At 34.3% G+C, this 26386-nt stretch overlaps 3 protein-coding genes across 5 annotated transcripts in view; 2 read left to right on the plus strand and 1 right to left on the minus strand.

Moving 5' to 3' along the window:
* Positions 1-376: 376 nt before the first annotated feature.
* Positions 377-10944, minus strand: LOC112055545 (DNA topoisomerase 1). 2 transcript variants are annotated; one of them, XM_024095717.2, is made up of 10 exons: positions 10787-10944; positions 10306-10472; positions 9520-9915; positions 8188-8278; positions 7428-7622; positions 6375-6471; positions 5902-6064; positions 3306-4603; positions 2810-3086; positions 377-1858 (listed from the first exon to the last, which is right to left on the minus strand). In XM_024095717.2, exons 1-10 carry the CDS (start codon positions 10826-10828, stop codon positions 1756-1758), a joined length of 2829 nt encoding a protein of 942 aa, XP_023951485.2. In that variant the 5' UTR covers positions 10829-10944; the 3' UTR covers positions 377-1755. The 2 variants fall into 2 exon arrangements, with proteins under 2 accessions (XP_023951485.2, XP_023951486.1); XM_024095718.2 differs by lacking the exons at positions 5902-6064; positions 6375-6471; positions 7428-7622; ... (2 more) ...; positions 10306-10472; positions 10787-10944 and adding an exon at positions 5247-5377.
* Positions 10945-11631: 687 nt separating this feature from the next.
* LOC112055544 (mRNA cap guanine-N7 methyltransferase) lies at positions 11632-15409 on the plus strand. Its single transcript, XM_024095716.2, has 3 exons — positions 11632-11762; positions 11875-13026; positions 13831-15409. Exons 2-3 carry the CDS (start codon positions 11958-11960, stop codon positions 13935-13937), a joined length of 1176 nt encoding a protein of 391 aa, XP_023951484.2. The 5' UTR covers positions 11632-11762; positions 11875-11957; the 3' UTR covers positions 13938-15409.
* A 4022-nt stretch (positions 15410-19431) lies between these two features.
* LOC112056689 (ral guanine nucleotide dissociation stimulator) overlaps positions 19432-26386 on the plus strand; it is a 60767-nt gene continuing 53812 nt past the window's right edge. Inside the window, exon 1 of one of the 2 annotated variants that reach the window (XM_052891054.1) lies at positions 19432-19935. In XM_052891054.1, the coding sequence (XP_052747014.1) occupies positions 19912-19935 (24 nt within the window). In that variant the 5' untranslated portion in view covers positions 19432-19911. The remainder of the gene's footprint in view (positions 19936-26386) is intronic. The other variant, XM_052891056.1, reaches the window with a different exon arrangement.

Consider the following 26386-nt stretch of genomic DNA (forward strand, 5'->3'; position numbering starts at 1 on the left):
GTTTTATTTTATTTTATTTATGTACTAATTTTAACGAGGTAAAGTTTGTGGTATTGCAGGAGGTAGTCTCTGGTTTTGAAAATCTTTTATCACTAGAAAGCCACATTATTTGCGAGTGTCATAGGGTATATTTTATTCCCGTATTATTACGGGAACGGGAATTACGCGGGTGAATTGATTTTTTAGCCTCTAGATCTACTAAATCTATTTTGAAAATCTTTTACCACTAGAAAGCCACATTATTTTATTCCCGTATATTAAGGGTATATTTTATTCCCGTATTTTTACGAAAACGGGAACTACGCGGGTGAATTGATTCTTTGAGTTCTAGGGTACCTAATGACATTTTTTTTTTCAATAAATGAAAATGCTGAAGTCTAGTGTCATTGCTTTTTTTTTGTTTATTTGGATAATCTCATTTCACAATTTGTATGACATGGTAAAAATTTACTATTTACAAGACTCACACATTCACTGTAATTTTACAAATGTTACCTACATTGTACCTTCGTAACAATGTCGGTTTTGTTTGCCACGATTGTTATCGGACCTATGGTTATAAAAATAAAATAACTTCGTATCTTAATTTACAACATTTGCTACTGCACATTGTGCACAAAAATACATTTTAAATATACATACTATTCCATTTGCAGGCCGCGAACCACATCACTACTGTCGCCTCACAAATAATAGGGTAGTTTTGGTAACAGCAAATAGAACCAAGATTTGAGAAGAAAAAAAAGCACCAAATTAGCATAAGTTGTCTTATGCTATTTGTTAAAACTGGCTCATTTATGGTAACATGCATTCTTTTGTCTTGACAATTTTGATCACCAGATATTACTAACTAATTTTGAGCGGATTTATTAATTTATTTAATTTGTGGATGATTAAATTATTTGAACTACCCTATTGGAAAGCCTCGCTCCTAACCTCTATATACAAAAAAAGAATTTTGTATATTTCATTTTCAAAAAAATACTAACAGGAATAATCTATTATTGAATTTTGTCACTTTAACATAAAATTAACAAAATTTGTTTTATGCTAGTAGCATAAAGGAGAATTTCCACTGAACGACAAACAATAGCCAAACTTGTGTACAATATTATGCTATTCACATTATTAAGATTTAATAATAATCTTTATTTGACAACAACCTAATCTTCAGTGTGCCTAGTGGAAGTTTCAATGTTTTCATACTGTTACTATCGCGTTAACGTAAACACGAATTTACATGGAATTGAAACAGTTGCACAATAGTGCCACTAGATGGCGCTGTTTCAATTCCTTAGAAATTCGCGTTTACGTTAACGTGACCGTCACAGTATGGAACTGCCACTAGGCCTTATGTATGTTTTCGCGTCAGTGGAAACACCCCCTAACATGGCTTCTCTACTTTCTTACACATTCCTATAATGAAATGTGACCTTACACAAAACGATTGCAAAATTTGTACAATCTTAAAACTAATTTCAAATATAACACTAACTTAGCTATTAAACTGTAAGCAAAATATCATAGTAACCTAAAATAAATTAGAATCAGACTTCTAATTTAGATCCTAATTTTTTAAGGAACAGAATACAAATGGTGTATAATTTTAAAATTTTCATCAATTTTATAAACTCGGGTCAAAACCTAATAAACAATAAATAATGATATGCGCAAATTAATGTATTTATAATGTGGAACGTCTGTAGATTTTAAAATTTATATGTATAAAGAATATAGCTACTGCTAAAGTATAACTTAGAAAACGTAGTCGGGACCGGCCATGTCGATCGCCCAACGAAATTTGTCGCGTTGTGTTTTGTTGTAAATCTTCTCGATCGGAACCCCGTGTTTTTTACACCTGAAATATAAAATTATTATAATCTTTTTAACATAAAAATGGAACTGACTCTGACTTATTTCAGTTACTTTGATTTTAACACAAAATTAAAAAATTAAACCGATTTTCATAAAGATGAAATGGGACCAATCTGGAAGTATTTTCAAAATTGGTTAATAAATGACAAAGTTATGAGGTAACAAAGATTAAAAAAATACAACAGGCGTCGAATTGAGAATGGCCTCCTTTTTTTGAAGTTGGTTAATTATTTTAAAATTAAATATATATTGCTGCAATATATGTTGTTATATGTATAATTTAAATACAGCTTTAGAATTGTATTAGGAAGTAAAATATGTCTTCTGGAGAATAATGGACTGATTTTCAAGTGGTTTAGATAAACATATACACTTAAATTTAAACCAACATTTGAAACAAAAAAAATAGTTAATGAAATAAAATCTCATTACACACATACATATGTATGTTCGTACTCAAGTTATTAAAACATAAAAGTTATCTATTCTTGTCTTGTGGATTTACATGCAAATGTATTTTAGGTGTTATAAAATTCATTGGGTTAGTACATTTACAATAGACATACCAAGGGCTTTTTCTGTATGTAAACTAACTTACATATTTTGTCTGGGAATTTGTTTACAGAAGGAAGTTATGAAATTGCTTCTTCAAGATTAATTTAGAGAGAATTATTTTAAAAATAAACTATATTTTCCTAATCCCACTAACCTGGGGGTATTACTACAACCACTAGGTGGAGCAATGACCCCCGGAAGGTGGCTGGATTGGATGCAAAAAGCCAAAAATAGCTGGCACTGCTTAAAAGAGGCCTATGTCCAACAGTGGATGCATAATGGCTGATTATGATCCCCTCCTATATTGAGGGAGGCCTAGCCCTGTAATGGGCTGTTAAAATATGATATGATAATGAACTTTCCCAATAAATTCACTTACCATGAGACTGAGATCCGTGGGTCTAAATAATTGAGTTTGGAAGTGCCAAGAGCTATTGTTTTGTTTTCATCTCTATCTGTTTCCTGTAGTTCCAACTTCATCAGCTGTTCTTTGAGACGCTCCAGTGCTTTTTTCTTCTTATCGCATGCCAACTTCTCTTTGACCGATCCTCTCTTCGCAGCTCTGGCTGCATCGTGATACTCTGACTCGGCTTCATCAATTAGATCACGTTTTGCTTGAATTTTTTCCTTAAGAGCTTCCATTGATTTGGAGTGACCTGAGAAAGATACAAAAGTTAGGAATTTCACTTAACATACATGGATTAGAAGAGATGTGATAGCCCAGTGGATATGACCACTGCTTTTGATTCGGAGGGCGTAGGTTCAAATTCGTACCTGGGTATGCACCAGCAACTTTTCAGTTGTGTGCATTTTACAAAATTAAATATCACATGTTGGTCCATAGAATGTTAAGAAATTAGATTCATGTTATTTACCTTTAGGAACAGCACGCTGATGGTTACAAAGTATAGCGACTGCTCTATTTGCTCTGTTGTATGCTAATATTTTTTCTGGTACTGTGGCATCTGGATCTGTTAGCTCGTCTAATTGTCTTTGCAAAGTTATGGATGCATTGTATGTACGGAAGACTTTTGCAGTTAATAAAGGCATTAATTCTTTTAAGTGTTCATTCATTGTTTGCGTTGTTAAACGGTCAAAGAGATCATCACTATCTTTTTTGTTCTCCATGAAGTGTTCGAGATTCTTGAAAACACGTTTTTCTACTGGTACCTCATTATAATATCTGATAGAATCTTTACCCAAAAAGTCAAAAACAACAACATATTCTTTGCCATCCTTTTCTTTGTGCAACTCTATGTGTTCCACGCGCAGAGAACAACAGCCCACCGTGTCAGCCTGGTCGTCATCCTTCTCATTACCAGCTCTCAACGCTAAACGATCTATGAAATACAGAGCAACCGCTCGCTGCCGTATACGCATCTCCTTAGCTTTCCAGTCTGCTCTGTATGTTTCTCTGATTTTATCAATGCATTTATGTAGATTTCTAGCTGTTTCATACTTTTGCCAATCCTTTTCACCCTTTAATTTAGAACTAGGGTTCAGCATGACATATTTGGCTTGCCCCTGGACATTTTCTGTCCATGATGCGAGCCAGGTAACAGTGTTATCATGCCTCACTTCTTTCCATTTGCGACCTGGTGGTGGTTTGGGTACTTTACTGTCTTTGGAGCAATTTATAAGAACATCTTCAGGCATCACACGCCTCTTCAGCATCCCCATCTTGGGATGTTCTCCACGCCCTCTGAACAGACCTGGAGGTTCTATTCTAAAGTTACCGATTTTCTCCTTGTGCCCATCTATAGTGCAAAAACCATACTCTTTCTGGATTTCTTCATTTTTAGCTTTGAGTTCAGCTTTCTCTTCTTTAGTACGATTCTTATTTTTTTCTGATACACTTAAAAAGTATTGTTGCATTTCTTTAAAGTCACATTTTGATAGATCTTTTATAATCTTAGATTCTTCATGTGTCATAACTTTCCGCCAATCGGTAAAGAAATTGTTGTTGAATGTTGACTTGGTTGTGTAATCGTGGTCTAACATCCGTGCATAGAACCCTGCAACTTCTTCAGCATCTTGGGAAAGCTTCATGACTTTGCCATCATACCGGAACTTCACATTTTCAGGTAATAGATCATATGGAGGTGCAAAGAGTGGCCCTTTATGTTCCAAGAATCGCCACTTAGTGCCATCTTCCTTTTTATCCTCCTCCCACCTAAGCAAAATTAAAAAAATGACACACATTATCTTCACTAATTCTGTATGTTATAAATTAAAGTCCCTCATCATGTAAGTTTGTATTTGTTTAGGCTAAACTCAGAAAAGTAGTCTACACTTTGTATTGTTTTCATGAATAAGAAGGAAGAGAGAAAGCTCTGACATCTATGTGACATATTGAAATACTAAATCCAAAGGCTTATGTTATGGCTGTTAGACTAGTTATTATTTAGTTAGAGTTATAAACTAAATAGTAAGCCACAGTCCATCCCTAGCACCAGACCAGACATGAGCTAATTTAGAAAATATGATATTCTTGTCCCAAGCGGATAATAATTAATTAAACCCAGGATATATCTCTATTTAAACCACAGCAATACCAACTGCACCTGAACGATCATCAAATGTATGGTGAAAAAAGTACTAAAAACATCTGCAATTGCATATCAAGGAGCTCCCGCAGACATACAATTTCCAGTTCCTTCTATTAAAGAACACTATATTTAGATCACAAATAAATTGTCTCTTTTTATTCTAATTCTTAAGGACAACCTTTATGTATAAAGAGCAAAAAATATTGCAAGTATACATGAGGGTGACTTGTGATGAACATTTTAAAATTCTGTAGGAATCTATTATACTTTTTTCTTAGAAAACGTAGACGCCTTATTACGTAAATACTCTGAAATGTACTTTTGAATGGTTTCTGTTGCACTAATTTGATTCCAACCATGACAAGCATTGTATATTTAGGACAACTAAACTAACCTAAAAAGGTCATGTCATTGTCATTTTATGAAAGTGTCAAATTCATGTACATACATGTAGTGACATCTAGTGTAAGTTACTCAAACTACCTGTCTGTGTTGCTAGCGTAGAATTTATTCCACTTCAAGGAATGTTGCCACTTGTTTCAGTAAAATGCATAAACCTCAAAGATTTTTGCTTGATTTTGCAAACAATTTATTTAATGTAGATTTTGTAAATCTATTAAAGGACCCTTTGCTATTTTCCCTTTTTGTTTTACCAGAAAGGTGGAAAAATAAGTTCTAAATGGTATATTTTATTTTCTTAATTTTGGAAATAAAATATACCATTTAGAACTAATTTTTCCACCTTTCTGGTATAATAAAAATAAAAAGGGAAAATAATTTGAACAAAATAGTGTGCAAAATCCTTGAAAACTTAATAAAATGGTTCAGTGTATACAGAGTTTACTCCCTACAATACCACAATCTTTACCTCTATATAATATTATAAGTATAAGTATAGATTGTAAAAAATACATAATCCTACCATTTCCAAACTTCCTGTTCTTCCTCTCCTTTCTTCTTACGTTTTGTAGGACTGGGACCTTCATCTGGATCAGACTTGATGCTTTTATTTAATTTAGTTTTTTCAGGTTTCTTCTTTTTCTTCTTAGGGGCTACTTCGTCTTCATCTTCATCATCGAAAACATCTTCAAAAAAGTATTTACTTTTATTAACAGTAATATTAGTAGGGTGCCATTTCATTATAATCACATTTTCTTTATTTACAATTTTAGGTTTTTTAAAAGTATGCAAAAAAAAGATAAATATGCACAATATGATAGAACTTTCAGGGCAAGTAGGTAATCCACCTGCTGAAAATAGTGCATTAAGAGGGACACATTACTTTGCATTCAATTTACATTATTTTATTGTTGTTAATTTTAACACTTGTTATTGATCTCCATAGCTATAATTTGATTTTATTTTGTAATAGTATGCGTTTATGAAAATACACACCTTTCTTGACCTTTTTCTTTGTTTTCTTGCGTTGTAGTAGAGGGGTATCTTCCTCACTTTCACTGGCAGCTCTCTTCTTTGGAGCCATGCGCATGGACTGAGGAAAATAAAAGCCTTCCATTATTACTCCTTATGTATTGTGTACCTGCTGTTACATATGGGTGCGGCTGGCCTATTATAGTGAAGAATGGCTAAGGACTGAAAGTATTAGCACATTTCATTGAATAGCAAATGCTTGGAAAACCAAATGTTATATGATCTTAGTAATTAAAGGAAGTTTTATATACCAAATGGTTTATGTACAGGGTGTTGCACAGTATTTCCCATAATTTCAAGGTGTTGACAAGTCCACTTATAGGAGCCAAACTGCGTAACAAATTTTTTTTAGTTAAAAAAAAACTTTTTATGTTTCCATGCAAAGTAATTCAAATAATTTTTACTATTCATGTAACACACGACTTTATCTACTCTTCTAAGCTAATTCATGATAATTTATCAATGAATAAGTTTGGCTAGGTCTTAATATAAGGATGCAACATTAGGGACACAATTTAAGATATAATAGAAAGAAACATTTTATACTCTGAAAATATTCATTTTAGAACACATGTTTCTTAGACTCTTTTAACTAATTTTGCTTAAAGAATATAACCCTAGAGTAATAGAAAATACTCCAGAGCAGCCTGTATAAGTAAAATACATATATTTAAGAGAAATGTACTTTTTTACATGGTAATTACTTATTTTTGGGATTGTCTATGGGGCTTTACATTTGCCAGTTTAAGATAATATGCATGAGTGCATAAAAATGTCATGTCTATACACAAATAATATGATATTTGTCTATACTCAAATAATATAATATTTGGCTTACAAGTTTTTTTGTTGGCAGATTGGGTAACTTCTGAAAATCTATTGAAAATAAAACCATTTTTGAAAAAGAAAGTGCTGACTGCACACCTTCTTTTTCAAAAATGGTTTCATCAGAAACAAGGTCTGCTCAAAAAGACGTATGTCAGGTAGCACTTGACAAAGCAGTTAAAAGTTATCTACCAAAGGTGTATCTTCTTCTTCGCCAGCTTCTCCGTCAGAAGCACTTTCCTCTTCAAGAGGCAGTGCAGCAAGAGGGTCCTCTTTGAACTGTGTCATAGAGTAGTCACATGATGACGCTGTGGTGTTCGCACCTGTGTATCCATCATCCTCAATTTCATCTTTGATTTTTTTTATCTTTTCTTTAGGTTGTTCTACCTGTGGACAAAATAAAATAAAATGTTTTTTTTTAGATACATAATAAACTAGCGGACGCCCGCGACTTCGTCCGCGTAAAATCTTACCACCCTTATAGGCCGTACAGACTACTTTAGTAATTTAGTTGAGTATGAACAATTTTTGGCCGTTAAATCCAAAAATTATTCGTACTCCACTAAAATATTAAAGTAGTCCGAACCAGGCGTAACTCTAACATACCCTAAGTACCTCTCCAATTTGCAGCCAAATTGGTGTTCTTTTATAAATATAGATAGAATATAATCATAAAAATCAACTATTGTTCATTGGTCTGCTAAATCTCAAAAGTATGTAGACTTGTAGTATGTATGCTTTCAAAATTAATAATACAAAATAAATAATATAAAAGAAAAAAATCCGGTTTGAAAAATTCTTTCAGTGTTAGATAGCCCATTTATCGAGGAATGCTATAGGCTATATATTATCTCCGTACTCATACGGGAACGGGAAATACGCGGGTGAAACCGCGCGGCATCAACTAGTAAGAGATAAATAAGTTTAAGTCAATTGGTATGAATTTTTTTACCTCCATAGGTTCTTCTTTTATGATATCAACTGGTTCAGATTTGATTTTTTCTTGCTTCTCACTGTTGCTCTTTTCCTTGTGCTTGCTTGAGCTAAAAAAACCACAAAGGTTTACAAATCTAAGTATAGCTACATGTGTTTGGCTGAAAATTATACTCAGTAGTTGACAGTAACCCAAGATACCTAGGCAGTAGAGCAGTGTAGAACAGTGTGTAAATTATTTCATTTTTATGTATAATGTCCAGTAAATGAATAAAGATTCATGAATATTTATTTAATTAAATATATTCACTAATAATTAAGAAATTCATGAATACAGTTTGTAGTCATTTATTGTGGATGCATAGATGTTATAGATTGATATTTTTTACTCAATCTCTGCTCAATTACTGAAAAGTTGGGCAATCGAATAGCTTATGCAGATCTACTTACTTTAAAATAATATGTTCTATTATATTTATCATACTGACAGTTTTCCTAGGAATTAGACACATTTTTCATAAAAATGGAGTTGTCAAACAAACATAGGGCCCTTGGCAAATTCATTGGATGGGACCCCAGAAACATTGTCTTTTGAGTTCACATTCTGGGCTACAGGTCCTTTGGAGCTGTGGGCCTCTGATGAAGTGCCACCGACCAACAGCTCCAATAGACCTGTAGCCCTAGTAGTGTATTTGCAGGGTGGTAGAAACCACCCTATTGTTACACTTCTTAGTTTGTTTGTAACTCTTAATAGGGGTTAACACTAACATTAAATAATATTTTTCCTATCAATCCCTATCAACAGCAAATAACTTTATTGAAAAAAAATCAAGCATTTTCAAGAACATTTTATAACATACTTAATTTCACTTAACTCACATTATGCAGCAAATATTCCAATAAAATATCTTTATAACTCCTGTTCTTTTACTGTCTACATTGTTCTATTACGTTATTACAGTAAAATGTTCCTAATGAACATCACACACGTTTGCAGACTTAAAATTAAAAATAATGACCTTATAATAAAAGGACGCACAATCATGTAGAAAATTTCACTTGAAAACTGGCCTATTTTGCTTTGACAGTTTTAGAATTATTGGTAAAGATTAATTTTCTTTAAATATAGTTCAATCCAATGGCCTTTAAATATAGTTCAATCCAATATTCAACTAAAACCCAAATTCAGAGCAAATTCAAAGTTAAGGATTGAGTTTAAGGTTGAATTTGCAAGTGCAACTACTTGAATCGAGTGCCAAGAAGTTGTGTTTGGCACTCATTGAGACATTTCTTGGTTGCTGATTGTGCATCCACTTTATATAAGGAGATCAATAATACCTATAATTATTACCTGTGTTTGTCTTTAGAACTGGAGTGCCTATCTTTATCACTTCGATGTTTGTCCTTATCACTCTTGTGGCGGTCCTTATCATGGCTCCGCTCTTTGTCTCTATCCTTTGACTTGTGTTCCTTGTCCTTTGAGGATGATGAGGACTTTTTATCGCCATCGCCAGATCTGTGCTTGTCCTTATCACTTCTCTCCTTGTCTCTATGTTTGTCCTTGTCACTCCTGTGTCTGTCTTTATCTTTGTCCTTGTCACTCCGTTCCTTGTCCTTATCCGAGCGATCTTTCTCTTTGTGTTTGTCACGGTCCTTGTGATCTCTTTCCTTGTCTTTGCTAGAGGACTTATGAGAGCTGCTATGATTTCTGCTACTCGAATGTCTGTCCTTGTCCTTCTCCTTATCCCTAAAATCACATGGTTTTATAAAACACACCAAATAATAATAAGTTTGACCACAAAATCAAACTAGAGAATGAAGAAGAATGAAGAAGTTTTTGTTTTAATTATTTATACATATTTCTGAAAATAACACAGTCGGGTTAGATAAATTTATAACTATTAAATGAATCTGGATAAAACTTGTCACAGATATATTCTAAAATACCACATGGGCTTACTTTGTTAGTTTTCAGTTTTGAATTAGATGAACAAATGTAACAGAAACCCATAAAGAACAATGACTTTTTAAAATATACATTCATGTATATTTTGGAATGTTTAGGTATACATACAGGTCATTAACTTATTGAAAGGTTATGTAAAAAAAAAAAGAAAATTCTAGAAATTGTGCTAACCTGCTTGAACTGCTACTGTGTTTTGATGATGAGCTCTTGTGCTCTCTGTCTTTATCTCTGTGTTTATCCTTGCTAGACGATTTGTGGCTGCTTTTATGCTTCTCTGAGCTGTTGTAGCCGTTGTGGATACCGTTCACGTGTTCACCTTTATTCCCATTTACCTTTCCCTGTGAAAAATACAATACAATACACTAAGTATTAAAGTCTTTACATATTTTTTGAATTAAAAATTTAGACAAAGTCGTTAAATGAAAAATAAATTATTATAATGCTTAACAAAAATTTTGTATTCAACAGTTCTGTCGACGCTCAAGCTTCTTTCATATGCGAGAACTATAGGAGACGCCATATTGGGACTTAGAAAATTTTTGCTTTGTAGCATCAACGAACACCAGTAAACAGACAATACTACGCATTGAATCGATAAAATGGATGAATAAAACGAATCCTCTGTGAATTTAGAATTATGGTGAGTACTTACCGTGTCATTATCATTATCGCAAGCTGGATTTTCAACACTCATTTTGCCTACGTATACGCCGTTTATTCGAGATCCGTTCGAGATAGCATGAGGCCGGCCAACCGAACGCAATTTTCCGAAGTGCCGCAATGTGACGAATGCGCATGCGCTGTTCGGAATCAGCAGCAACTTCAGACGAACTAATTCATTCAAAGTTCAATGATCTTAGCAACTTCAAAGCAATTAAACAATAATTTTTCGTCTATGCAAGGTCTATGCTTATTGCCATTATTAATTTGTATGTAAAAATTAAAGTAATTTTAAAATTATCTTTTTGAATTCTGAAGTAATTAGTAACGTAATATCTATGTAAACATCGATATATTAAACAGAAAAATTTACAGCATTATCAAAATTTTCGGTTAATGCGTTTGTGTCAAATTGTATGGAAGGGAAAAGACAAGACAAGGAGTAGTAATATCCACTTCTACTTTAATCGTTGTATGTAGACAGAGAAATAAAGAGAACTAATAATTAGCCAGTAATTACTGAAAAATAAGTAAATCTGAATAATTTTCTATTGAATGTGTATAATTCTATTGAAAATGTTCTAAAAAAGAAAACTACTTTAAAAATAAATAATAAACAAATAAATTAATTTACTCTGTGAAACTACTCATAAAACTACTATGATCGCAATCGCAATAATTTATTTCAGTTGATGTCACGATGTCACGCCAAACGCCATAGATGATAGTGTCACAATGCGTTTTACGTCACGTCACGTCAGTCTTCACGTCCTTTCCTCAACCGTTCCTTCACTCAGACTTGTCAAAAATCAAAAGGTCTGTCAAAGTCACAAGTCACTGCTGTGAAGTGTGAAGTGAATCGCGATCGCGAAGCGAATTTTCAATTTTGTTCAATTTTGTGTTAAGATACGAGAAAAGAACTACTTTTTTAAACGTTTTTGGTTCAATGTCTTCAATAAATTTATAAAGTTATAAATTAGATTTTAATTAATTTATAGAGTATTGATTATCAGTACAGAATACAGAAATATAGAATTTCTGTTTTTGTACTCATTTGGTAATTAACCAACTATATTAAAGTGGTTTGACGTAGACAATTTTTAATCGTAAATAAATAAATCTAACCTAAAAGGTTATTTGTGTAGAAATCAGATTTTAGAGTTATGAGTGAAAGCTTGGAAAGCCTTGATGATGGGATTAAAGAGAACACCAATGATGCTAACGACACAACAGATGATTATGAAGTGCCATCAAAACGAGCTAGATCCCATGCTAACGTTGTCGCTGCTCATTACAATCATATCGAAGAAAAAGGTGTACAAGAAAGATTCAATTCGCCCATTTTTTATCTAAGAAACTTCAACAATTGGGTAAAATCCGTTCTCATACAAGAATACACCGATAGGATACGTGAAAAAGACTACGGTAAAGTGATAAGAGTACTCGATATTTGTTGCGGTAAAGGTGGTGATTTGGGTAAATGGCAAAAAGCACGCGCAGAGCACGTCGTATTTGCAGACATTGCCGATGTTTCTATAGATCAGTGCAAAAGTCGTTACGATGATTTGAAAAGGCGTATTGGGCGTTTGTTTACAGCTGAGTTCATCGCTGCCGACTGCACTAGAGATGTCCTACGGCACAAATACCATGATCCATCTATAAAGTTTGATTTGGCGAGCTGTCAGTTTGGTCTACATTATAGCTTTGAAAGTTTAGCTCAAGCTCGCCGTATGCTCGCAAACATATCTGAATGCCTCAAACCAGGTGGTTACTTTATAGGGACAGTGCCTGATGCATATGAAATTGTCTCGCGGTGTCAAAAATCTCAAGATGGAGCTTTTGGAAACAGAATTTTTAATATTAAATTGTTATTTGATCCTGCGAATGGATATCCTCTATTCGGTGCAAAATATGATTTCCATTTAGAAGGTGTGGTAGACTGTCCTGAGTTTTTAGTAAATTTTGAACTTTTTGTTAAGCTAGCTACTGAGTATGGTTTAGAATTAACGTATAAAGCAGGATTTGACGATTTCTATAAGAAATATGGACAAAAGCATAAGTACCTATTGCAGAAGATCAAATGCTTTGAGGTTTACCCTCCAGTGTCAGGGAAAGCATTGCTTGGAAGTGAATCAGAGTATGGACATGCAAAAGCCTATTCAGAGAGTATGACGAGTAATGGTAACTCAGAATCACTGGGTACCATGAGTTCTTGTGAATGGGAAGTGGCGAGTGAGTATTCCATTGTCTGATTTTTATTCTAACATTTTTATAATCTATACTTATAATAAAATTGTAACAGGTCAAATTCTGTGCATTGAAGATATTTTGAAAACTTTTGTTGGAGAACATTAAGTATATATTCAATACTGAAGCCAAAAATATTTTCTCTTTGATTTTGTGTCTTGTCTGTCTGTCCGTGATTTTCTTGGCTGGGCATCACACTGAAACTACTAAATGAATTCAAATGAAACTTGGCACGGTTTGAGACCATAATACAGAGAAGGTTATAGGATACTTTTTATTGCGAAAATAAAATAAGAAAGTTTGTATAGAAAGTTCTTAATTTTTAGAGTTACAGATTTAAAATTTTGTTCATAAATCATAAAAAAAATATGAAATACAATGTGATTTAAAAATTTTTAAAATTCAACCTCTAAAGTGGTGAAATAGGGCTTGAAAGTTTACATTGATTTTCACGCTTTAGTAATTTATATACATAACTATATGATATATAATGCATAACTGTTAATTTATCTATAAATATGTTTTTTTGAGACTGTTTTATAAATCCTATTTTATCCATTGATTATATATTTTATGTTTAATCAACAAAAGTTTAAGGACTACTCTCTATAGTTATACAAATAAATATTAACAAAAATGGATAAATTGCAGAATATTGTGAACCTTGTTAATATTTCTTTGAAATTGGTTAAAAACTCATTTTTAGGCAATTCTTGATTTTGTAAAGGCATTTAGCAGATTTACATATTATGTAATTTAATTTATATATTTGTACTGTCTGTTTTTCAGCAATATACTTGGTTTTTGCATTCAAAAAATGCAAGAACACATGGGATGCAAATGGTAAACCTTTGTACATCACTTCAGATAAAGAAACATCTACAAGTGGGAAATAGTATTTATAGATAATTATCTGTCTACAATTACACACTGCCAGTGGAATGGACTGTATGCTTTTTGTATATTATTGTAATCCTAGGTTTGTAATAAGTTTTATTTAATTATACAACTAAATTCACTAAGTATAATTATTATAGTTAATGAATTAAACATAATACTTAAATGTTCATTGTTAAGCTCTATTGGCCTTGCATGCATCAGAGAAAAATATTGCTCTTTTTTAACCATATTTCTAGCATCTCAAGATATGTTGTGGTGATCTTTTTAGATTGAACAGAATAAGTATGTGAAGAATAACCTAGATTTTAGTTCTTTTGATTCCTTGTAGTATGTTAATAGCAAATTAGGTATCATAATAAATCGGCTCTGATCTATTAGTTGCTTTAAGAAATTAACAGAAAAGTTCAGTTAGTTAAATGTATTTAATATGTATAGACAATAATAAAGTTGACAGAACCTGTATGATTCTGTCAACTTTATTATTGTCTATACTTTGTTTGTAATGTGTTTTAATGTCTATCTGTAAAAAATACTTTTTTACATATTTTGAACACAAATCATTACACAAAATAAGTAGTTAAAGCCTGCAGGCTTTATCTATCATATCTATCTAGCTTATGTAATACAAAAACTAAAAAATTATGATGTTGCAACATCATACATTTCTTTTCATTTTCATTTCTTGAACAATATTAAAAATTACTGATTCTTCGTGTTGTACTGACTCGAGAATGTGTTCGTTTATGAGATTTTTATTTGGCGCGGCTACGACTCCGTCGTGTTCCGAGCGCTCTATCTGCCTATTATTCTTTAATCTGTGGATTAATGATAAATTCCTTATTTGGTAAAAGGTTAAAAGCGATCTCTTTACACAAGATAAATTAATGAATTAATACAGAGAAAAGTGGTTATGAATTTTTTAAAATTGAGATTTGATCAATAAGATACGAGTATACTTATTTAAAAAAATAAATACATATTTTAAGTATCTGTAATATTTATTAGTTTCAATATTTTCAATCCAATACCTATTATACTTATTGGTAGTAGTGAGCATCTTTTTAATTTATAAGCTGTTCTTTTTAACAAAATGATCATCTAGAGTGCGCGCACGATAAGTTTGCGCGTGGCCATAATCGGAACTAATCAAAAGTGCCTCCATCTTGCCGCCTATCTCTATCTATATCTTAGAGGGTAAAAGAGATTACTAAAGCTGTCAACATAATTGCGCCGCCCGTCGCGCGCAGACTAATTTTGCGCGCACTTATAAAGCTGTTTTTTAGCTGTTTCTGTTAATTTTTAGGCCAATGTTTCTTTTTAACAAATTGTTTGTAAGTTGGTAACAGGATTTATTTTTGATGAGTTTTGAGGAGATGTTTCTTTTTCATTAAACGCGTTCATAGATATCTCATTTCTGGCAATATTTGCCTCTTGTTAATTTTTGCCTTTATCAAAGTCAAATGCCAAATGGTTGTTTATCAACCATTTGGCATTTGACTTTGATAAAGGCAAAAATTAACACTACAAATTAACGAGTTGATTAGTTTTGTAAGTAGTTGAAATATTTGTTTCGTTTAATAAAGTCTCAATTTGCAGGGATTTTTGCGTGAAAATATATGCATAAGGAAATTCCATATATACTAATATTATAAAGCTGAAGAGTTTGTTTGTTTGATTGAACGCGCTAATCTCAGGAACTACTGGTCCGATCTGAAAAATTCTTTCAGTGTTAGATAGCCCATTTATCGAGGAAGGCTATAGGCTATATATTATCCCCGTATTCCTGCGGGTAAAACAGCGCGGCGTCAGCTAGTCTATAATGAATCTAAATGCAATATCATTTACTACTAAAGTGTTGCTATATTCGGAAGACGGATTTACGTTGAATTAAGGTGTACAGACTGAACATCAGCAATGTAGCCTCCGAAAGCTCAAATCTCCTTTATATTTTGGTGAAAGTCCCTTTATTTGTTTTTATGGTATGACTCGTTATAAAGTAAAAAATTGAAATTAAAATTAACTGCGATCTCACCAGCAAGCCTATCCTATTCACTCACTTTAGATAACTTAAGTATACACAAAAGTTAGTAATTATTTAGTCACGTATAATGATTTCGTATTTACTATTTATTTATTGCTTACTGATCAAAATTACTAACCATTTATGTTTTAAGTATTTATCTACCACACATTAATAAAAACCACTTAGCACTTAGTCCTATTAACTTACTACTACTTACATCCTAAGTCTGGCGTTCGTTGGTCATGAAGTTACTCAAGTTTAGCCTGAGTAGCTCAGTGGTAAAGGGGCCGAACTCATCACCGAGGGGTAGAGGTTCGATCCCCGCCAGCTAGTTTTTTTATGGTGGTGGTTAGTCTTTTTTTATAGTGGAGTTGGAATTTGATAGTGAGTAGTTGGAGGGGAACGAGAATGGCCATGTCTAATCCTTAAAAAATTGTTACTAGTTAGCTATGTGGTTTCCGTTCACGAGGTCCTGGGTTCGAATCGAAGGTTGGGCTGTATGAGATGCTGAGTTTTCTTTCTTCTAAGAAAATTTCAATTTTTTTTTAAATTTTTTACGAGTTAGCCCTTGACTACAATCTCCCCTGATGGTATGTGATGATGCAATCTATGATGGAATCGGGCAAACTTGTTAGGGAAGTATGATGAAAATCCACACCCCTTTCGGGTTCTACACGACATCGTACCGGAACGCTAAATCGCTTGGCGGAACATCTTTGCCGGAAGGGTTATAACTACTCGAACCCAGGACCTCGTCATGTAAATCCACCGCTGAGCCGTTAAAATATGCTGATGAAGAATGATGGCATCCAAAGTTAACCGTCTACCGGGAATAGAACAACAATAATTACATTTCGTGCGCTATAGCATGGTGCAGGTGACAGTTCGTTTCAGTCTTGATTTTGACTTGATTCACGATACTAGTATATGAACGTCATAAGGCAACTGTCACCCGCACCATGCTACAGCGCACATAGTATAGGTATTTTTATTTTGTACTTATGTGCTTATACAAGTACGCATCTCGTTTATGTAAATCTATGAAGTATAAGAACTTTGTTGTATGAAGATCAAAATGAATTACAAATAATAATTAGTATTAGTTATACTTATAATTAAATGAATTAAATTAATAATATTGTTATGCGAGTTTTTATTATTAACCCTCGACGCAAAAAGAGGGGTGTTATAAATTTGACGTGTCTGTCTGTCAGTCTGTCTGTGGCACCATAACTCACGAACGGATAAGGCGATTTCAATTTAATTTGATGAAAATCGGTTGAGCCGTTTAAAACTTGTGGGGGGGGGGGGGGTGAAAATGGGGAAGACTAACCGAATGTCTGCAAATATACTCGAGTGGGTCTCAAATGAAAGCGCACTAAAAGAGACTTGATCGAGAGTGTAGTTAATAATTTCATGACATTCGGGGGTTTATCAAAATTTTCAATTTTATGTTAACAAAATTTGAAGTTCCAGCTTTAGTGAGACTAGGTAACTCTCACAAAAGCTGGAAATTAGATATTTCAAGCTTTAGTGAGAGTAGGTAACTCTCACTAAAGCTGGAAACACATTCACAAAACAACTGACGTCGAAGATCCTGCAACACCAGATACACACAATTAAAGATCAAAGTCTCTTTTCATGAAACTAATTGTTTTGATTCTGACGATGTCCAGTTGAAAATATAAATAAATTAAAATACGTTTTATACTTCGACATTTGGGGGTCTGATGGACCGTGAAAACATAAAACATGCTACCTCCCAAAGTGACCACAATCGAAACATTCATAAAGCATCTACGCTTAAATCAAGACGCTTGAGGCGATTTGGGGTGGGTGGGAGCCGGGAGGCCAGCGCGTGATGATGGCCTACCGTGGGCCGCTGCTGCGTAACCGGTGATACCTAAAATCTTTTATTGCGCAGCTTATTTTGTATGCATCGTAAAGATTAGGTACATCCGACTATGCTCACTACAATAATTCGACAACAGGTCAACAGGACAACATTTCGAAGGTTTGAACTGTGAAAACGTAGGGCGATTTTTAAAAAAAAATACGTGATAGCCTAGTGAATATGACATCTGCCTTCTATTCGGAGAGCGTCGGTTCGAATCCGGCCCGGGGCTTGCACCTTCAACTTTTTAGTTATGTGTACCCATGTACCGAATCGTAAATCTATGTGTGTACCTATTTAAAGGAATTGAATAATGACACGTATCTCAAACGGTGAAGGAAAAACATCGTGAGGAAACTTGCATAAGTACCTATCTATAGCCTATTTCTTAATTCTTAATATGCTCTCAGATTTCAGTAGAAGTTATGTAGCGAATTTAATTACAAATATTATAAATGAAAATATTATGAACGTACCTACGTAGGTAATAGGTTATTTTCGTGGTTATCATCAATTTTCCAATAAGCGTAGATTACCAAATGCTTACAGACATAATTTGATTTGATTTAGCAGGTTATATGCAAGAATGTTAGCCTACTGGGCTATGCAATAATACCTAGTTATTATGTATTTAATATCAATTGTACATTGAACGATCGCAACGTTTGTGTACGCACGTGTATTGTGTGTATGGGCAATGATTATTTTTATATTATAGATATGTTACGTGCCTACAAAATCACCGCAAAAAGTGATCCGAATTTAGCGACTCCACTGAGCGCACACATGAACAATTTTGTGTTTACTTACATTACATACACACACACACTACTCGACCACAGTAGGTAAATAAATTTTAATATTTCTTTTGACTCGACATTATAGCCAATATTTAGGTATTATTTGTGTAAAAAACTTTCGTTGTTTACTATGCGACTCAATGGAATCAATACAATGGGGATGATGACTAGGTTTGAATATATTGATTTTTATAATAAATTCAGGTAAATAAAGTCAATGTTAACTAATTTATACATAAAAAGCAAAGATTGACTGGATATTTGCAAAATAAATAAGATTATAGTCTATAGAATTACAAAATCTATTAAAAATCTTTTATTGTAAAATGAAAATTCATAGGTACAGTTTTAGATTCCTTACATTACATGTGACATTTTTTAATAAATGAACTATAAACATAAACGTAGAAATAACAAAGATATTTGTAATTTTGTTTAAACGCCCTTACAAATCTAAGGATCATTAAGTGCCTACGACGTCATTAGTTTCTATCATTTTCAGGGATCCGCGGCAGCGCCGCAAATCTGACCCTTTAAATCCCTGTATCTCCGAAAGTAATGATCGCAGATACCCTGTTACTTTTACAAAATTGCTTTACTATTAGCATACTCTTCATTTATATACAATTTAAAAAACTGTCATCATTCCTATTATGTACATTTGTCCGCCTCAGTTTTGATGCGCTAGTGCCATATCTCTAGTATAAAATATCGTTGTGTATGGGTATGTTTGGTGAGTTTTTGTGCGGCAAGTCGCAAGCGCAACTGGTCGCTGGACGCTACCGTGGGACAGGGCAGGCCGCAGGCAGGTTCGGAGGTCTGGGGACACGGCGGGGCGCGGGGGCCGCCGCGCCGTTACGTGGTGCACGCGTCGGCGGCGCTGCCACGAAGCGGACGTGCTTCACTCAGTTCGTGCGCGAAAGTCATTCTCTGCGTCACACGATCGCATTTACTTCACACGAGAACACTATTTGGTGCAATTGGGTGCGATTGGGTGGACCGAATCGGTTCACGCAGCGAACAATATCAGTGTTTGGGTGATAAGTGCGCGAGTCTAATGTGTTTGACATAGCCTGTCGTTCTCCAACCTTGCGTGGTGCTAGAAAGCGTCTGACGTCATAAGGACCGGCCTGAGCGATCATATGTTGAACACGGATGCAGTGATGGAATGTGGCATGTGTTGAAATGATGGTGTAGTGGCTTTTACCTGAGCAGGGGTGCGGATCCTCTATGGAAACCATGTGGAGAAAAAGATGAGCCAGGATGCGGAGAGCTTGGTAATATCAATTTTATTGTATCACTCATTTTAAGAACTATATTAATTAGTAAATGATTTTAAATTGTTTAAATAGGCACCATATGGACGATAGGTTTCACTTTTCTTTATTTTGAACCATGATCAAAGTTTTTTGCCACACGACTTGTTGCTATGATCGTTGAATCACTATTAGTAAATGTTTAAAGTCGAAGGCGTTTTCTGTTTATGCTATTTATAATGATGATATTGTTGTATGTAAACGTCCATGTATCCAAGAACAACGCTGATCTCAAGGTTGCGTAGACGCTTTCAATTCTTTCGATAACTGTTACGAAACAGTTTGATTTGAATGCCAAGTATGAATTTAAAATTATAATATTCATTGAATACCTACGTATAACTATTCATCATCATCTCCTTACCCTTATCCCATTTAAGTCGGGTCGGAAAAATATGTCAATCTTTTCCATTCGTTTCTATTACACGTCAACTCATCATCCACTCCTTTTACACACATGTCCTCTTTCACACACTCCAACCATCTCTTCTTTGGCCTTCCTCTCCTCTTATGTCCTTCCACTTGCACATTCAACATTTTTCTAGTACCTAATATGACTTTCCTCCCTACGCATAATAATATTATCATATATATACACTTATACATAATAACTATTATCGTGTCTTATTAGACCATACGTTTCCTTATTAAAACCACATTCCAATAATAACATGTTGCGCACACATCACGATAATTAAAACAAGCAAATGAAATAGATAAACGGATCAACACATGATTTTGTTAGAATACCCGATTAGTTTCAAACCCTATCCAGATCTTTAATCATGAGCTAGTTAAAGTAAATTCATTACAAATAATTTATCCTCCATGCCTTTAAACCAGAATCATATTAAAAGTATAAATGGCTAAGAATTATAGCTTGTAACTAACAAAATTTAAATACATTGTGCAGATCATGTAACACATTGTCCTAACATTGAAATTATTTTGCATTTCCTAATCTCAAGGTTGCATTTACGTGGTCGAGGTCAGGCAATAAGGATGCACGTAGACGTATTAAAAATTTCCGTACGTTGCTATTTTTGTATCCACATTGTATCCTCATTGAGCCATTACCTACAAACTAGTAATTTTCTCTCTTCCGTAGGACTACGGATCTCTTCATAGTTTTTGATTACAAGTAGGTAGGTATAACAATACAGGAACGTTCAAATATATTGACAAACAAATAATGTAAGCATAACAACAAGAATATGAAGTCAGCTAAACGGTTCAGTAGACCGGCACCGTTGTTTAACTAACAATATGTCTGCAATCTAGTTGCAACCAATGATTTTATACTATTAGATACGTTACGTGCTAAAGTCACCGCAAAAAGTGTTTCAAACTCAGCTACTCCATTGGACGTTTTTAGTACATACTTTTTTACATTTTATTGAGAACTAGTGGACGCCTGCGACTTCATCGAATTCACTTTTTACAAATCCCGCGGGAACCATAGATTTATCCGAAATGAAAAGCGTTTTAAGCGTATGTGTTAGTCCAGGGTATTTTATGTATCTTGTTTGTAAATTTCAGCCAAATCAGTTAAGTAGTTGCAGCGTTAAAGAGTAACAAACATTCAAACATCCACTCACACATCCATACAAACTTTCGCGTTTATAATATTAGTAGGATAGGAACTTAAGCTAACTTATCCTAATAACTATACAAATCATGCCCACGTGGGATAGTGGCAAGAATACTGGCTGCATTTCCGCGCTGAACAGCCAGGCTGATCCTTTAAAGAAAAAATAAGCCAGCCCTTCTGTCACCAATCGACGCAACTAGCCGTGGTGAAATGATTACCTACTTACATTATATATTTATGTATCAATAGTTTTTACACTTTCTGAACACAACTCGGCGTTGTAGACAATATTTAGGTATTATTCTAGTCAAGTAATTTTCGCTGTTTACTATGCGAGTAAATAAAATAAAGCCAATTGGGTGACTTTGTTAGCCTCAGTTTCGTCTCGCTAGTGCCATATCTATCTATAGTATAAAATCATTTGTTGCAGCAACAATCCACACAAGCAAAAACACACCAGCAAAAACTATTACCCTTTATAATTTTACAGATTTCTTCTGGACGATCAAGTAGTTTCTAGAAGTATGAGTATATTAATACATGACGTGCCTCCGCGTTGATCCCTTTTGTAATAATGTGATTTTAAACATACTGCGATATTCTTGACTATAATCTATCTCTGTGTTAAATTTCATTCCAATCCGTTCAGCCGCTCGAGCCTCATGAGATTACAAACTCAAGAACTTTTTGCGGTATTGACTAACAGATATCCTAACTTTTGCATTTATAATATCTGACTAATCTGATATTGAAAGGAAATATTAGATAGGTATATACCTCTACTACTTACTCTTTACATAATAAATATAGAATAAAACTAAACAGGAATACCTAAAATGCTAAAGAGTAAATTATAGCATTATTCTCTGAAAGAACAGTGAAAAAATTGATTAATTCTTTACAAATCACGTTTATTGCACCCACATTGCATAAGTTTTTCGAGCGATACCGATGTCGTAACCTGCCGTGGGATATTCGTCTTGCTTCACAGTAGCCGATACTGCACTACAATACAATACAATAGGTGTACATTCCTAACACGTTGAAATAATAGAAAACTAGCCGACGACCCGCGGTTTCACCCGCGTAGTTCCCAAAACCGTGAGAACGGGATTATAGCCAATGACACTCACAAATAACGTGGCTTGCTAATGATAAAAGAATTTTCAAAATCGGTTTAGTAGATCCAGAGATTACCCCTACAATACCAAAAACTTTACCTTTTTACTTTTACTTATTATGTACTAGCGGACGTCCGCGACTTCGTCTGCGTTAAACCCTACTACTACACTACCCCTACCCTACCCTACCCCTACCTAAAGTATACTATAACCTGCCCAGGTGTATGAAGAGTAATTGTACCAAGTTTCGTTAAAATCCGTCGAGTAGTTTTTGTTTCTATAAAGAACATACAGACAGACAGACAAAAATTTTACTGATTGCATTTTTGGTATCAGTATCGACCACTAATCACCCCCTAATAGTTATTTTGGAAATATATTTCATGTACAGAATTGAGCTCTTTACAGATTTATTATAAGTATAGATATTCTGTGCCTCTTTATACGGCCAAGAAGATAAAAACGTGCAGTGAAGGTGTGTGTCGACGGGTGTTGTCAAAGGGTTCTTTAAGACTTATACCAACTCCCGGGAGCAACTGGGAGATGTTCTCTCTCCCACACGATGGATCTGACACCACCATGGATTGCTGAGTTAGTTGTCTAAAAATATTAATTAGTACTCATTGCATTTTCAGTTCATTGTTGGAATGGGTTACTCGTACGTTAATTGGAATCCTTATTGGGTTGTAGTAGCTTAGACTCTCCGACGATAATAATTATTGAATCCTTCACTATTCTTACTCCATGTGCTCCATTCTTATGTGCCACCACCAGAGCCTCTAGCCATGTGGCAAGTAGATTCTCTTTCTACAAACGCTAATGCATCGAAAACTAACAAAGTTTATGGGAATTACATTCACTATCGACAAGTGACGTGATCAAGTTGTCGATCGAATCTGTTATTCCTAAACATTTTGTTAGTTTTCGAAGCTATAGCGTTTATAGAAAGAAAATCGATGTGCCACATAGTTATAGGCCCAGTAGGCCTAAGACGCGCACAACGCGCACGATATAGAGAGAAAGTCAAAATGTCAACCAATAGCTGAATCTAAAAAAATTCTATCATTCATAGTCTTAAAAACTTACTAAAACTAAATATCCTGTCCCTCCAGGATATGAGCCCGAGACTGCACAATCCGTAACTTACCTAACCATGGACGAAGTAGCATACGGAATACAAATCACGCCTCATACTTGGTCGACAACTCGCTGGCAAATTGTGTAACTCCAACAACGCATTTTTCTTTGGAAAGTGCGAGTGAATGGAATGGAATAGGTAGATGGACCTTCAGCACTCGCTGCACGCACCGCGGCACGAATCTTAATTGTTTATTTACATGGAATATGTTACTTTTTTATGAAGTTAACTAAGACTGCAATACTTTTCTTACTTACAGTTTTTGTCTGGAGCATACCGCCTTTTGTACGACTCCTATACTATAGATATAGATAATTTTGTACTATAGATCGGTTACGTCCCTACAAAACCACCGCAAAAAGTGATCCGAATAATAGGCTATAACACTAAGCGCACACATGCACAATTTTGTCTTCAATTCCATTATATATTTATGTATCTATAGTTTTTACACTTCCTGAACACACAACTCGATATTATTTGTTTAAATAACATTCATTGTTCATCACAACTAACATTGAGTTGACTATAAATTTCCTTTCTTGAGCGCCTCATTTTTCATGCGCTAGTAACATATCTAACAGAATTTAATATCATTGCTCCTATAGGACCAAGGTTTAGAGAGTTTTGGTCTAACCAATTTCATCCGTCATTGATAGATAATTTTATTTTATTTAAAATAAAATTTAATAATATTTTTTATAATTATAAAATGCACAAAAAAAAAGATTCTGGCTAATTGAGAACCTTTTTTGAAGTCGCTTAGTAAATAGGTAAAAAGCCTTTTCAAGCAAAACATTTTATCTCAATTTTATCGGCATATCAGGTAAACTCGCAGACAAACTGGTGGATGAATGTTTTTTTTTAAATTACCGGTTTTCTCTAACTGTAGACTATGGTCGTTGCTAAAATTCATCGAGACCGGTTCGGCAGTGAAAAGTATTTACGTAATATAAAAGAAAAGAAACTTATACACAGACGAACTTTCTTCATTGTATTAGTACGGATTAAATCCACACTCAATGGTGGTCAATGATCGTGTGATAATTGTTTTTAATTTGAATTAAATCATCATATCATTGCATTAATTTCGATAATACTTATGTTTATTGCTAAATATAGTACGTAATGTTTTTAGTATGCACATATAAGTACAAATATAAAGCGACAAGAAGTTTTTGTTACGACGCGTATGCAGTTTAGTGAAAATTAGCGGCTATGTCTTAAGAACCGTGATAGCCCAGTGTATATGACCTCTGCCTCCGATTCCGTAGGGTGTGGGTTCGAATTCGTTCCGGGGCATACACTTCCGTTTGTGTGCATTTTAAGAAATTAAATATCACGTGTCTCAAACGGTGAAGGAAAAACATTGTGAGGAAACCTACATATTAGAGAATTTTCTTAATTCTCTGCGTGTGTGAAGTCTACCGATCCGCATTGGGATAGGGTGGTGAACTATTGGCCTAACCCCTCTCATTCTGAGAGGAGACTCGAGCTGAGCAGTGAGCCGAATATGGGTAGATAATAATGATAATGATGATGATGTCTGAAACTTAAGAAACCTAGATAATATTTTGGAGTTTACAGTAATTGGACTGGTCGTGAATTAGATTAATTGGACACAAGAATTTGACCAACAATTATTGAGTCTCTGATAGCCATACTTGACAGACAGACCTTTGTGGTTTCACTAGTAGATGTCCAGTGGTTTCTGCTGCACAGTTGCCGTTTCCATGGGAATAATATTAGGCAGGGCCGGTTCGTCCATACGGCGAACGAAGCAGTCGCTCCAGGCGCCAAATCCTAGAGAGCGCCTAAATGATAATCCTAGTCAACAGTAGACGGTACTGCGCCTGATTTTCAATTAGTCACCCCAGAGTATGGTCGAGATCTTCGCATTCCATTCTTACTTTACACTCATAATCTGGTATAGGTATCTGCATATTATTAGGAGCAAACGGGAGAGGCGCCATAGTTGGATGATGGATCTTGCTCCATTTTAAAATTTACTTCGGGCCGGCGCTGATATTAGGTAACCTTTACCTAATTACCTAGTTTTCTTGGTGATAGAATTATTAAAATCAGTCGAGTAGTTTTGGATTAAATCGTAACAAACATATCCAAACTCTTTACAATATTAGTTTAGTTTAGATAAATGCTGACAGTTTGCCTAACCATGATCCTACCACAGGTAAGTACGGTAGGCAACTATAATGTTAGGACATTGGCTGCTTTGGAAGTTAACAAAAAACACCGTTAAAGATCAAACTTGAATGGTGTTTAGCGAAGGATTTCCACTAAACTAAGTATCTAGAATCTAGATTGAAATCTGCTCCCAAAGCTAACTTGCTTGTTCCAAACTCCAAGTGTAAACCAGATCCGACCATCTTCAAGTACCTGATCAATAAGTTATCTAAATCAAGGTTCAAACTCAAATATTTCATTTCGAGCGTGAGTTAGATTTTCTCGCGCGCGTTGAACTCTTTTTCAAGGTGTTTAATTAGTAGATACCTATTATGCACATTATTATCAGTATATTTATTAATTATTACCTTAATAGCG

The sequence above is a fragment of the Bicyclus anynana genome, chromosome 3 (genome assembly GCF_947172395.1).
Source record: "Bicyclus anynana chromosome 3, ilBicAnyn1.1, whole genome shotgun sequence".
NCBI classification, from domain to species: Eukaryota; Metazoa; Arthropoda; class Insecta; order Lepidoptera; family Nymphalidae; genus Bicyclus; species Bicyclus anynana.